We start from the raw sequence: 16,428 nt of genomic DNA, 5'->3' as shown, positions 1-16,428 counted from the left end.
AGAAGATTTGCAAAATGTAAAACAATGTGAGTGTCCTCAGTGTTTTCTGAAAATACAGCTTTAAAAATAATGTGTTATTTATGGCTACATGTAATGGGTTTATTACGGTTCTTTTAAATAAATTAATAAATACCAATTAAAAATTTTCTGTTTTAATTTCTAATACAGTAAGTGTAAGTAGATGAAAATAACCCACACAAACAAAAGCTTTTGTGTTCACAATAATATTGGAAAATGTAATGGGGTCCTGAGTCCCAAAAAGCTTGATAACCATATAGGTTTCAATTATAATTCTCTGTTCATTAATGCTCTGTATTGTAGTATATTGCAAAATATCTTGACATCGATGAAAGCTTCATCACTGTAGTCACAATAAAAATTGGGAATATGTGCAGCCTGGCTTTTTTCTTTTTCCATCCCTTGGTGAAGTCAGACACATGTACTTTATCTTTTCCAGGTCGATTGTTAATCTAATAGAGTATAGTGGTTCTAGAATGTAACCCATAATTTGTTTGTTCCTTGTGAGCTTTCTTTTTGCTTTGTTATTCTTTCTATACAGAAAGAGGACATAAGCAAGAATTACTTGCAGTCTCATAAGAAAGAATTATTTCCCAGAGGATTTTCTAATCAGTAATAATAAGTACATGAAACAGACTGAGAAAAAATAGTTGTAATTTACCTTCTTGTCTCGATACTTTTAGGATAGCTGCTCAGTAATAATAGTGTATCATAATACAATTATACTATTTATTCTATATAGCAAAAATATATTTTATATAATTTATATCAACAATAAAATTTGGTCAAATTCTGATCTTTAGATGAATATAAAAATCAATAAGAAAGGAGATTTTTGTGGTGATAATTGTCTTCCTCTGACTTAATTTTACATTATTGCAGTAATTCTACATTACTTAATTTTACATTAAGTTACGATCAATAGCAAATTTTAAGTCCACAATGTAGTGATTTGGTAACCAAAGATGAACCAATAAGTTTAAGTGTTAAATAAAGTTCTTTAGTAGTTGATATTATTCTTTAATATATATATAGAATATATATATATATATTAAAATATATAGAATAAATGTTTTGTTTTGTTTTTAGGTAATGAAAAATACAGGCAGGAATAGATTGTGTACATTGCAGTTCTTACCTTGAATAACCTGGCAGGGGTAGAGTTTTGGTTCATGAATGTTCTCGTTTTTTTTGGTATGTATGCCTTTGGAGCTAAAAACCTTTTCACATACATAGTAACATCATACCATTGCACCTCAATAAGATCTTCATATTATCTTCATCTAAAATAAGACTTACTCTTTCATTTTTACTAGAAAGTTTTTAAGAGTGATTGTGTCAAGTTTGTTGTTGGGCAATGTTAATCTAGGCATTAAGTGCTATCTAACTACCATATATTTGATATTATCTCAAACCAGTCCTTTTGAGTCAGGATACAATTCCCTGAACTTCCAAAGGTACACTGGAAAAAATGCAAATCTGCACAATTAACTTCACATTTAGTGATTAACCTAACAGAGATTATAATATAGTATTTGTTTGCTAAGTAATTACTATTAATTGGAATCACATATATATGCACACATGCATGCATGTATATGCACATTTATACATCAATGTATATGTATGTACACCTATCTACAAATAGCTATCTATTGTCACAAAACTATGAAAATAAATTTTTAACAGATAAAAATGGTTTCAAATAATAAATTTTAATGTGATCTTAAGTTATATGGAGGTCTCTAATACTTTTGGGGGTAGCATGAGGATTTCATTATATTGTTATTTCATATTAATAATTATTATGAACAAGGGATGTTTGTGGTGGTTATTAGACAAAATGGATGGAACTGGAGAGTATTATGCTTGATGAAATAAGCGAGGCAGCAAAAGACAAATACCATATGATCTCACCCATTACAGGAAATGAATGAACAAAACAAACGAACAAGCAAAACAGAACCAGAGGCATGGAAACAAGGAACAGACTCACAGTGACCAGAGGGGAGTGGGGAGGAGGAGAAGGGGGTAAAGAAGGGGAAGGGTCTAATCAAGGAATTAGTATAAATGACCCACGGACATAGACAACAGGGTGGGGACTGAATGTGGGAGGGGTGGGCAGGGTAGGGGAGAGCAATGGGGTAAAACAGGACAACTGTAATAGAAAAACAATTTTAAAAATTAAAAAAAATAAATTTATAAAGAATAATACTTTAGGATTTATATATCAGAGATCACTAGAATTCCAAATCTACTTCAACTATTAGGTTAGATAAATCTGGCTCAGAGAGGTAAAATAACTCATCCAAATTTTCTCCATAATTAACCAGAAAAGCCAGATCTATGGTACCTGATTTCTGATCCTTAATATTTCTTCCATTATAATGATAAAACAAAATCAATTTTTAAAGTGCTAAGAGAAATATTTGTTTGATCTCAAGAGTGAAGAGAGTCACAAAGTAATATTGTTCAACAGGCATGTCCATGATGGTGCCAATAATTATTGGATTTGCATATTCAAATGTGAAATATCCAAATGAAATACATTGAAAGGGTATAGTTACATGAGAACATCATTTATAAACCAGCCTTTAAAGAAGCCTATACAAATGATTTAAGAGCAAGAAATCCTAAGGGGAACAAAAAAGGAGGGGGGTAGTGGTAATAAAATTAAGATGGCTAAATTCCAAAATTACATGAACCTTATGAGACATGGCCCTCACAGGTAACAGTGAATCCAGCTCATAGAGGAAGCTATAATTGAGGAAGAGAAAGTTTGTCTAGGATGGATTGTGAAACAATAATTTGAATTATTGTTTACCTGGAGTATATGAGGATATACATATTTTTCTCCTAAGAATGTAATTAAAACACAACTGATGGGCTATTGGAGTACCTGATCAAACACTTCCTTTCAAGCTTTTGTGACTACATAAAATTGATAATAGTAACAACAATTATAAATGACAGTAGCTACCATTTACTGAATGTGTACTATATTTAAGGAACTGATAACAACCCTATGTGTATTAACAAATGTCTTAGAGAGAATTATGCTTAGTGAAATAAGCCAGGCAAAGAAAGAAAAATACCATATGATATCACCTAATACAGGAAACTAAAGAACAACACAAACAAAGGAACTAAATAGAACAAAGAGCAGAATAGCAGTCAATAGGGGGGAGGGGAGAGGGAGAGAAGGGGGATAAGTAAGGGAAGGGTTTAATTAAAAAGCCTGTATGAAAGACTCATGGACATGGACAACGGGGAGGGATATGATTGTGGGAGAGGGGGTGGGTTGGGTGGGGGAGAGAAATTGGGGGAAAAGGGGACAACTGTAATTGAAAAACCAAAATTAAAAAATTAAAAAAAAAAAAAAAAAAAAAAAAGGCCCTAGAGGTGGAGACTGGATTTGAATCCAGATCTTTCAGGTGTATAACCCATTTTCTTAAGTAATTTACTATATTCCCTAGATAAGGCAATGGTTTTTATAGTTTTTCTTTTCGTAATCTAATGAGGGCTTATTATGTAAATTTTTTAACTAAGGTTGCTTTTATTTTTTGACTTGATTTTATACCCTTAAAAACATTTCAATAGAGTGTAACTTAATTCCTGACTATATATCAGTTATCAATTATGATTCAAGCTGATAAGCATATTAATATTTTAATGGTAGAGGTTTACACAGAATCGTTAAAATATGATCAAGTAAAATTATTGAATCAAAATAAAAACGGCAGCGGGGAGCGGGATGACAGATAGTAATGGGATGAACCAAAGAACATTTATGTACAACCCATGGACAGGGACTTATATGGGAATTAACTTGGAGATGCAAAAGGATGGGGTTGGGTGGAGGTGGCGAAAGGGAGAAATGCAGAAACAACTGTAATAGCACAAACATCAAAATAAAAACTAAAAAAAAATGATTATTAAAAATGATCATCAACAAATATACTAAAAAGTAAAATAGTCACAACAATATAAAAATAATAGAATTTAATACCTTCTTCTCTCCATAGTATGTTAGCTACTGCAGCATGTTAAGAAGAAAAGAAAAGAAGGAAAAATGAGTAAAGACAGCTTCAGTTGCATAACAATACAAATAACTATTAAAGAGGTCACAGTCTCTGGGGTAGAACATGTACATAAAAGTATTGAACTGAATTCAACAAACTACTTTAAATTAACAAAATGGTAAAATGCTGGGACTAGTTAATAATGTTCTACTTATTTTTTGGAATAGCCTATTCTTCTTTGGCATAAAGGATAAACAAAGAATATTTTATGCATCATTGAAAATAATAAGATTTTTAAGTTAATTATATTGAAATACAGCTTTAGAACAAGCATCGGTAGTTAAACAATTTATTTGACAATAGCTAAAAGTCACTAATTGAAAGTTATATCTTTAAAATTCTCAATATCACAAGATGTCATATTCCTGCACAATATGCAATATTCCTGAGTAAGAACATTTCTTGTAAAAACAGAAGTAGTCTATTTTTAAACAGTACATGTTTTCACCCTTTAAATAAGATAGAATGCAATATATACAAATATATCTTATTTCAATGTAAAGTAATGGTTTATATCAACTTGTTTCTAGAAAATGGGTTTATTAAATACTGTATAGGGACTAAATCAGTAGAGAGTGAAAATAGTAAAATAGAAATAGAGAATACCAATAGAAATATTCTCAAGGAAGTGTCTGCCTGTCTCACTGATGCAAATTTTTCTAATTTATATATGTTTTCAAAGCAAAATAATATAAGTGAAAAGAAAGTATAACTAATAGAAAATCTTCTACAGGTCTAATTACACCCTGAATATTTTAACTATACTAAAACATAATCACTTTTTGAAAAAAAACTGAACATCCACAGTGAATGTAGCAAAACCAAGCTCCTCTAGCTGGAGGCTGAAGGCCCAAATCTGCAATTTTCAGCACCTGCTATATATGTTTTTAATTAAATTTCAGTAGAGAAATATTTTTTGTGAGTCTTGGTGTTCTTAATTTCTTAAGAATATTTATTCAAAGACGCATACATGCTATGTGCAGCCCCTCAGGGCATTTGGTGACGCCATTCTTGTTGCTACAGTGTGTCTGGACGAATATGAAAAGAAGAGATACTGTTCACAAGGAGTGAGCATAGACCTGAGAAGGGAGAGAACCATGCTAACAAGCAGTTACAACCATGTGATGAGCGCAATCAAAGAAACAAATATCAGTCTCAGTGGCGAGTGACGGGACCGCATGATTATCTATGAGTGGCAGAGGTAGGGCAGTGGAGGGAGGGCCGCTTCATTGAGTTGGAGATGTTCATGAAAGACAAAGTCACCCAAGCTCACAAGAGGGAGATGGGGCTCAGTGGGCAGGGCTAGAGCTGTTCAGGGAGTCCCAAGAGACCACGTCATAACACATCTAGAGAAATTTGAGTAACTGAATATAGTTGGAGGGCAAAACTGATAGAACATGAAGCCAGATAATTTGTCCATGACATATCAACAAAGTCTTTTGTATATAATGCAAAGGAAATTTAATTTCTTTTGCAGGTTCAGGGAAGGTTGAGTCAGGGTTACAGTTACCTTTATTTTTCTGGTTTATAAGAAAGGTAACCAGACTTATGTTTCCTCACATCTCCATCCATCTGCCTGGATGTGTCTGGGCATGTGCCAAACACTGTATTTAATATGCAGATTGGAACACACTCAGCTTTATGCTAACACAGCATATAGTCTAGTTAAGAAAAAAAAGTCAACAAACAATATTCAAATTATGGCCAAGAAAGATTTCAAAATTACAAATTTAATGCTCTATGTAAAAGAAAAAGTAATCTGAATGCTTTGAAGAGTTGAATTAGTCATAGTCTAATCTGAAACTGGAGGAACTTTCTTAAAGATAATATTGAAGGTGACAGCTAAAAGATGAATAAGAGCCAACTAAGTGAGCATTTTAGAAATGCAATTTCTAGATATAGGAAAAAGCATGCACAAACCCTACTGGCATATCAAAGCACTGCCACTTTATAGGAATAACAACTTATTTTTTAAGATAAAAAATCATTATCAGAAAGTACCAAAAAATACATGATTTGTGATATTAACATTAAATAAGCTAAAATTCAAGGCCACAGCAGATTGAACTTAAAATGATAAACCAAAAGCATAGCAGTAAAATACAAGGCAGAAACTATTAGGACTGGATACAAAATTGATAAATTCACAGTCACATTCTGCTTTTTTAAACTTTCACACTTAATATTTGAAAAATGAAGGGAAAAAAGACAATGTTTCAGTAATATAAATATTAAGACTAAATTAGTATTTTTAGAATGGGTGTTGTACTATAAGACAGAAAAATGTTTTCTTTTCAGGTTGTATTGGCCACAAAGTAAACTAGAAAATAAAAAATCTCTCTCTCTCTCTCTCTCTCTCTCTCTCTCTCTCTCTCTCTCTCTCCTTTATATATATTCCAATAAGCATAAATAGTTTAGACATATTCAGACAACAAAAGAGTAAATATGAAAATGTGCTTAAATCCAAAAATTTCTTCCCTAATTAAATATTTTAGAAAATAAAATATAATCACAATTCATATAAAACAACAAAAATAAGAATTCAACATGTGTATACTGGAAATGTCATAAAGTAACACTTTGTAAAGGATATGATTTTCTGACAGTTGTGCTGTATAAGTGAAACTAATACAAAATAATACTGAATACAAAAAAAAGTTTCTTTCCAAAAAACTCTTAGGATCTGAGGTTTTTACTAACTTTCAAGATTTATATAATCCAGTTCTATTACATATTGTTAGAATATTGGTTAAGATGAAAAAATTCCCTTTAATTTTATGAAATTAGCCAAAGTAATGCCAACAACTGATAAAGGGAATTATAGGACAATTTCACTAATGACAAAAATTGTAAATAAAATGCAAGCAAAATTCATCAGAATACTAGAAGTTTAATCATGGACAAAAATAGTTTTAGAAGGAAAGAATGGTAGAAATTTAGTTAAGACATCAATAATTTTAATACAATATTATTTATATATCAAATGAGGTTGATATAATTTAAATAAACAAATGTAACCTGATATTACAAGTGCATCACATATTAAGTGGAATGTAAATATTCTTAGCGACCTAGCAAACTAAGAATAGAGACATATTTCATATTAATGAAAAATCAACAAAACAATAATAAGTTGAGATTCAAAACAGTGGGTTTTGATTGTCATTACAAATTAATTTTGTATGAAGTAGATAATTCATTAAGCAAAAAAACACATATAAATAGTATCATTAGTATACTAAGTCAGAAAATAAAATATTCAAAATTTTAAGATCCAATGAGTCACAAAAGGGTTAATAAAATTACACATAAAGTTAGTAAGATAGTTTAGTTAGGTGACAAAACAAGGGCAAATACCTCCAAATCTGTGTACTTGTGTAAGAATTAGAAAATAAAAGTTTATTTATAAAAGTTCAAAGCATAATATATCAATGATTTATTAAAATATAAAAAGAATAGCAAATATAGTGTAACATTCACTAAAAGCATGTTGTATGTAACACTGCATTATTCCTATATCCAGGGAATAAATATTATTAAGATAAAATTTATTCTGAAATTACTTAATTTATACATTCCATGTGCTGTTATTGTTGATTTAGAACATATTTCATTTTATTGTATAAGTGAAAATGTACATTAAAATATTTTGAATTCAATTATGCAGGTTGAGTAACCAAGTCTCTTTTCCTTATATGTATTTTTATCACTTTTCTGATTTTTATGTAATTCTGATTTTTATGTAAATGCTTATGTAGATAAGGATTTCTTGATACAATATAAGATAATCATAAATTATGTATCATTTATCAAATGTCTAATTTCATCTTTAGAGATACATTTTTAATGTTATACACTATTTCATCAGATGGTTTTATTCCTTTTAAAACTATTATTCTTGGCTGCTGTGGCTCTGCGGATTGAGTGTCGGCCTGTGAGCCAAGTGTCACTGGTTCGATTCCCAGTCAGGGCACATGACTAGGTTGCACGTCAGGTCCCCAGTTGGGGGCGCGAGTGAGAGGCAACCACACAGTGATGTTTCTCTCCCTCTCTTTCTCCTTTCCCCTCTCTCTAAAAATAAAATAAGTAAACAAACAAACAAATAAATAATTTACAAAAACAAAAACAACTATTATTGTTCATTTTTCATCAATCCAAACTTAGTACCTAGATCAGAGATTAGTACAATAGGCTTTGAAAGTATTTATCCTACCACACTCAAAGTGAAAACTATCACTGTATGTGTGTATGCATGCACCTGTGCACAAGCTTAATAATGGGAAAATATATAATATGCATGGATATGTAATTTACATATACAATATATGTTAGAATATGTAATATAATATAATCAATACAGTTGATTATAAATTATATTGAATATTTGCAGCTATTGAAAGAAAATTTTCTTCTATTTATATATTTAACTCATTATTTCTATTGAAATGTTTGTTTTAATGCAAGAAAGTGAAGGTTGTTTTAATTGGCTTATACATATTTATTGAGACCAAATCATTGGAAAATGATAATTCTAAAAGTAGAACATCCTAAGCATAGTATCAGAGATTATATTGGTATCATGAATGAGCATACTGGATGTTCAATATCTTGTATCAAATCAACTAATCCACATACCCAGAGAGACCAAGGACTTCGTTCTTCCCAGATTTCCTCCTCTTTCTTTCCCAGCTCCATCCATCCTTCACCACTTGAAACCTCTCACTTTCCCACAAGGTAAAATGTCAGGAGGGTTGAATAAGGCTACAATAAACACTTTCTGATATAGCCAAATTATCAATAGAACCATATTTATAAATGAAAGCCATTACCATTAAAAAATGTTATTTTTATATCTTAAACATTTTAACAGCTATTATACATAGGAATGGTTTCATTTGTCATATCAATTTATTTATCCTTCCTACAATATAAACAGCTACCTATACTATATGCAGACTTCATAATGTCATTCATATATTGAAAAACATATAATGCATGTATAAATGTGTGTGACTGTATCAGCTCAAAGTCTTTAGCACAGCATGTACATGCCTGTATCATATTAATCTCACATTTCAAACATCAAGTCATTCTGAATCTCTTAATCTTTACTCATATGTGTAAATTTTACTCATATGGGCCACTTATGTGTTAAATCTGACAGTAATATTCTTAGCAGAACTATTCACCTAAGCCCCCCTAGTTTTCCTTTAAACAAGTTTAGGTTTTTGTCTATAGTTAGTCTGTGTGAATGTGGACTAACAGACTGTTTTCTCTACATTCTTTTAAACACCAATTAAATTCCTTAATATACCAGAAATGAGTTTACTGTTCTGAAATCCTTTATTTATAATTAGACAATAAAAACCTGAAAGTTACCCACCTCCGGTAATTCAGTACTTACCCATGATAACTGAAATGTAAAATTCTTTTTGAAGATAGCATATGCCTTATAATAAAAATGTGGTTCAATGAGCAGGTGCCTGGACACTAGTAACAGAATCTTTATTAATGTCGTTTTTACAAATTGCTATATTGTATATATTATGAACCTGCCATTATATTCAAGGCGATGGGTCTCACAGAGAAAGTATATTAAATATTAAATACACTGTCTCTCTGTGGAAATACATGTGGAGAGCCGAATGTTACATAAGTAACAGCAATAGGAGCGTTAACTGCACAGCAGCACGCTATAGTATTGTTATTCTCCTTGGCCACTTATGTGTAAAATGCTTTTCTACTAAATAAGATTTTTGCTTGTCCTTGTCTCTTTCTGAAAGTGTAAGGTTTTCAGCAGTGCAAAACATTTTTCTATACTATATTTATCTAAGGATAACATTTCTGCTATATGTCTTATCGACTGCTTCCCTTTTAGATTTGAGAAATTGACAACTTTAGAAAGCAAATGAAAAAAGATAACATTTTTAAAATGTAGGTACAAGTAAATGTATCTGAAAAATGTATGGTTAGTGTTATGGTGGTTGAAATTTCTTTGAATGTACATATGGAGAATGAAGTGAGACATTTAAAACACATTATTTTTAGGATGGAAAGCTATATAATATATGTCAAGTACATTGCCTGCCATATGCCAAATCCAAAACCACTTTTAAGTGAAACTGTCACTCTTTTGGCATTAACTGAAGACAATTGTCCCCTGTGACTACACAGATTTCCAAACTATCATCTAACATAGTTCCCAGCCTACACTAGGGCATACAGCCTAGATACTGGCCAGGAATCTATGGTTAAATTTCTATAACATGATAAGACAGGATAATCAGATGCTTTTGGGGAGTAACTTGAATAAAAAAATCATGTTAAAAACCAAAAAGCAGAGAGAATCAGAATTGTAAGAATGCATAGCTAAAGGTATCATGACATAGAGTCAGGACTATGATAATGTGTAATAATGCACAGAAGGACTCAAGAAGATGTGGAAGGCAGGAAGCAACTAGGCAAACCATGGGAGAGGCAAGAGAGTCAGCAGTTGTCTGATTATGTACTGCCAGGTTCTGGGTTTTGAATGTGGATACATCACTGACTGCTCCATGTTGCCAGTTTAACAGTCACATCAATTTAAAAATAACCTGTACTTAACCATATAGAGTGTACTCTTAGTAACCCAACAAGTCTGATTGAAACCAACACAACCTAGGAACTATTGCCATGTCAAAAGAGTAAAACTACCACATCAAAGAAATAAAAACTATATGCATCTTTTGCTCTGATGCCAACCCAAGTGAGCATATTATCTGCAGTTGTTATTGCATCATATGTAGAAAATTATTTCAAACTTAGTGGCTTAAAACAAGAAAAAACATTTGTGGTCTTTGTGGGGTGGTGATGCTAGGAAGGTTCTGATTTGGGGTATCTCATGTGGCTCTCTAGTCATGTAAAGGCTGATGTGGGCTGGAAGATCCACTTCCAAGGTGGCTCACTGGTATGCTGGAAGTTTGGTGCTGACCCTTGGCAGGAAGCCTCAGTTCTTCATTCATGGGACTCTCCCCAACATGCTTAAATGTCTTACATACTGGAATTGGCTTCCCCTAAAGGAGTGATCCCAGAGAGCAAGGCAGAAGCCATAATGCCCTTTATGACCTGGCTTCTGGAGTCATATACCTCCGCTTTCACCCTACTTTCACCGTGATAGATACCTCACCCACTTCAATATGGGAAGGTATACAAAGGTGTGGATAACAGGAGAGGACAAGGACCATCTTGGACACACACCATGCTAGTATAACAGACTGCTTACTAAGCAAAGATCACTTTAAGAAAATCTTTCTGTTTAACATACTCCTAGCGAGACTGCCAACACTTCAGCTTCTCTCAATATAAAAATCCTAAGCCCACCACTGGCAGGAACTAATTTGATTTTGATAATTCTTCACACAAATGATTGATTATAGTTTTTACATGATAAACAATAAGCAGGACATTATTAAACAATTGTTGTTAATTGGCTACACGGGAAAATCTTTGCCTTCTAATTCGTTCACAAACCCTACCATTGTATGTAGATGGCAAGCAAAGTTACTTCTTATTTTGTTTTAATCTCCTTATCTAGAAAACACACCACAGGGTTAATTAAAGAATTAAAAAATAAAATGATTATAACTTATTTTTAAAAGATTTTATTTATTATTTTTTTGAGAGAGGGGAAGAGAGGGAGAAAGAGAGGAGAGTAAAACCAATGTGTAGTTGCTTCACACGCCCCTAACTGGAGACCTGGCCCACAACCCAGTCATAGTGCCTGGGCTGGGACTTGAACCGGTGACCCATTGATTCGCAGGCTGCCACTCAATCCACTGAGCCACACCAGCCAGGGCTGATTATAACATATTTTAAGTAGTACCTGGCACATAATGAATTGCTCAGTACATCTTGACTATGTAATTTTTATAAAGGGCTATCATTCTCAAAAATTTTTACTATTCCTATCATATTCTGAATTTCCTACTATTTAAGATATATTTAAATATATTTAATATGTTTGTATTACATAGAATGTTAACATAAAGATAACTATGTTTAAATATAGTGTAAAACAGAAACTATGTAATCTTTGAAGGAAGTTGACTACAACTATCATTGAAATAAAGTGTTAAATATTTTGTGAGATAAATTGCAAATTATAATTACAAACCTTAACTGCACTAAATATTTGATATTTATGTAATTCTTGGTAAATATATAGTATATAATTCAGTTAAGTTAGCTTATCTTTAAAGTAATTACAAAACAGACTGATAGCAGGACAAAGAAAGGCATGAGAAATCTATAGGACAATCACCGCGTAAGGTCATAAACTTAGTATCTGAAATTTCTAGCGCTCACAAAAATAAAAGGAAAATATTGGACTGTACACTGTCTGGAGAAATATTTATTTAGAAAATGACATAATGTCTCTAAAACAATTTGACTCCAAGTTAACAGGGTTAATTTCTTAGAACATATTTCTAATAAAATTGCTTAAACTGAACAGGCAAATCAGGTAGTAAGAGTATTTTTATGAGTACTCAATGAGTTACAGTTTCAAAAATCGTTTAAAACAGGGCCTGGAAGAAATATACACACATGCAAACATGCACATGTACACATGCTTATTTACACATATGTACACATATTTTTTAACAAAATTTTTTTTTGCTAAACAGAGAAACATATCTTCAAAGATAAGAACTTTATATTTGACTCAAATATGAAGCAACATGCAGCAACAGTAGGGTCTATATACCTTTTGTGAATGAAGAAAAATAATATGTTTGTGTACACAGGGTTGAAGAACAAATACTGTTATGTCCCTTCAGACATTCTTCATCAAATACTAGAAGCCTCACCAGGCCAATGACAAGTTTTGAAGTAAATTCAAATATTTCAAGTGCTTACAATATGTTGATTAAAATGAATTCCATATCGCTTTTGATTTGCTTTTAGATACAATAAGCGCAAGGCTTGGCACTCTGTTGCAAAAATGTAAAAACAGATTCTCAGTGTGTAAAACCCCCATCTTCTATCAGTCAGGTCACATGTAGTTGGATTAAAAGGATGACTGAAATTTTCTTCCCCAAAGTCCTTTATATTTTAGCTTCAGTCAGTTTCATGATAGAGCACAGATGCCTGTGTTTTCCAGTAAGAATTTTGATGTCAAACTAATAATAACTTTCATAACAAAATTTCAGGTTAATTAGTCATGAAAGAATTTGCAATCTTACGTTAGAAAGTATCCTGATGGTCCCAAGATGGTGACTTAACTGAGCACCTCATGTCTGATTTGTTCAGTGAGTCATCCTATTGGATAGGATTATTTTGCACTGTCCCATTCAACATTAGCCTGAGGTCTCTCTTACTGAATACTTCCTGGGATATTTCTCCTTCTCTCTTACTTAATTATGAAAATAGTACTTATTCAAAAAATATTAGTCTCCGTGTTCCTTGCATTGGTAGAGAGGAAATGGCAGTTTCTACTTAACATGACATCATAAACTCTAGAGGTTTTGTCATCAACTTTTCATGATATTGTCATTTACCAGTTTATATTTTCTTAAAATTCTTGATTAATACTTTTCCAGTTATTAGAATTTACTTGGTTTAACAATATTCAGATGAACTAAGTGACAGTCAGAGTGTTTTGAATATCATGCATTAAGATTCAGTTCAATATTATATTTAAAGAGAAAGGAAAATATAATAAAACCAGAAAAATGTCTCAAGTCACCACAGTTTTTTCTTTCTTAGAATAACTAACATGCTTTTTACATTGCTCCATTAAAACACTTGGTCATAACACTACTTGTTTTTAAGTCTAATCTTTCAGAAGCCTAAAGCCTTCTCTGTTGAGACTGTCATTCCTGTTTTGAATGCCTCTAAATGAGTTCGGGAACCACAGTTCTTTCTCGTCATGTTAAAAAGGAAAGTTAAAGCAGGAAGAAGTGACATCAATGTCTTAGACTGGGTAAAAAATGCAAAAAGGTGTCCCAACACTGCAAATTAAAATTAAGAATTTATAGTTACTGACCGTATTATTTTGACATATTGTCTTCTTTATTTGAAAGAGTATTACTACAGCTGGGAGCTGAATCACTGCATCAGATTATTACAATGGAGAGACAAATGCTGGGATGTCCTCAAAAGAATAATCTGCTCTGGTCTCCTCTAGTCTTACTTGTCCTCTCTCCTCTTTCCTGTCCCAGTTCCCGCACAGTTCCGATTCTGTATTAATAAGAGAGAACAATGCCAGCTGCTCTCCTTCTTCCCATTGTCAACACTGAAGAAAGGGCGGAACCAAAAAAACAGACACCAGTGATCCTCTAGTAGCTGTAGTTACTGGCACAGAGAAAAAGTGAATGGGGGTCAAAGATGCTTGGCAGAGAAGTGACAGGGAGAGGAAAGAAACGAGGCCAGGTAGCAACGGTGCAGCCAACTACAGTTACGGTCAGATGAACGCTGGCACTGAAATGTGGGAGCATTTTTGGCTGAACCTTTCTGATATCACAGAGGCTCCATACACGTGTAACCCTTAATTATTGCTCATGCTTGAAAATAACGTATGTGAACCTTAAAATAGCTTGCTGTTAAATATAATTATAAAACATCTCATTTGTAACCCTTGGCTAGTCCCATATCTAGCATATGATACTATCACTACTCATTTTTACCTGTTTATAACATTTTATCCATTGTTCAATATGTTTTAAAACATTAAAGCTAATAATCATTGACCCAGAATAATAATAATGGTAATCAGAACAAACACTTACTCTGCCCTCATTATGTGCTAGACACTATGCCAAGTGTTTTAGAGCACGAGATCCATTAAAATTACATTTCTACAAATGTCTCTAATTCTGTTCATTTCTAGTTTAGTTTAATTTATAAAAGCAAAATAAAACAAGCATGTGTTAAAAATATAAGTGGCTAATCAAATAATCTGGAGTAAAACAGTGTTCTAAAAACAAATCGATGAGCAGTGCATGCACTTAGTTAAGTATCACACAGAATGTTTTCGGCTTAGGCTCTGCAGTCAGAATTCTCTCCCTGGCCAACATTGTTCCAACTGTATATATATATATACTACTATACATGAGGTAAAGGTTGCTCAGGGGGGCTGCAAAAGCATGAAATTGACAGTAGATTATTTTGTGTCTATCATGGTATTTATTATTATAGATAGAAGATAGTTTTCTTCACAGAAGTTCCAATAGGCTGATGAAACAAGTAACAATATCTTTTGGGAAATGACATCATGCCAAATAACTCTTCAAAAGCTGCGTAAAGGAAGATAATAAAATGTCACAGTGAATGCTCACACTAATTGTATTCCAGCAACATGCTGGAATGACTTTCCACAATATGTTTTCAGTCTTGAGATTAAGTGGTAAACGTACCAGACTATTGGTTGGGCATTCGGATTGGTTAATCCTACCCAGGTAATTAAAAACAAAACTTAAAACTCAAGTGTCTTCTATATGTTAACAATAAAATTCATCCAAAAATTCAGCTTATTGTGATATCTCTAGAATAACACTAAGTGATGAATATGCAGAAATTTTACCTTTGCAGAAACACAGCATATAAATCACTTCTAACTTGACTTTTTCTATTCACACAGTTCAAGGCCTCCACTAACCTGGTTCTACTCAACAATTCATTCTCACAATGTATTACAAACTCCCAGCAAATATTTTTATGATTATATATTATACAAAGTTAATGAAATCTACCATGTGCTTCATGAGTCTTACCTGGGTTTAAAATACTTTTAGGTCTCTAGCTATGGCAGTATTAATACAACCACCAAATAACATCTCGAATGTCATTACCTCCATAAAGACTACACAACTCAGTTGGAATTTGATATTTCTGTGTCTGCAATCTTATCACACTTGGCTTGTACGGCTATTACAGCAATTATTTTATTCTACCATGTATTATGGTTGTTCTTTCTGAACTAAACTAACTATATCCTTTCTGAAAGGACTTAATTGTCTGATTCAGTGCTACCCATATGCTATCAACATGGTTTGTGTTTGTTCTTTCCTCAATAAATATTTAATAGTTGAAAGCAACAAATAAACAAACCTATTGTTCCCTGTAGATGTCTTGCTCTCCTTACAATGAAAACTCTTATCCCTTTATAAATGCTGTAAAGTCCTTTTGCTAACAGACAAAAAAACAAAAAGATAAGTTTGGAATGATACTGAAATGGTATTCAGGCACTTGGGAGGGTATCTAGCTTCACACACATTTAAATTCCATAAATCAAATTATAGCCATTGTAAAAAAGTATTTAAATTAAGTTAGGTTGCCACGAAAATACAGA

General features: G+C 32.4%; 1 protein-coding gene across 1 annotated transcript in view; it reads right to left on the bottom strand.

The window, feature by feature from the left end:
* The window catches only part of FSTL5 (follistatin like 5), a 494,569-nt gene that overhangs the window by 77,539 nt on the left and 400,602 nt on the right, over positions 1-16,428 (bottom strand). The window contains exon 10 of the mRNA XM_090288197.1: positions 4,028-4,054. Within this exon, the coding sequence (XP_090144323.1) occupies positions 4,028-4,054 (27 nt within the window). The remainder of the gene's footprint in view (positions 1-4,027; positions 4,055-16,428) is intronic.

The sequence above is a fragment of the Furipterus horrens genome, unplaced genomic scaffold (assembly GCF_987537825.1).
Source record: "Furipterus horrens unplaced genomic scaffold, mFurHor1.1.pri manual_scaffold_10, whole genome shotgun sequence".
Classification (NCBI taxonomy): domain Eukaryota; kingdom Metazoa; phylum Chordata; class Mammalia; order Chiroptera; family Furipteridae; genus Furipterus; species Furipterus horrens.
Note: the sequence above shows the minus strand (reverse complement) of the source record. Positions and strands in the feature narration are given on the sequence as shown.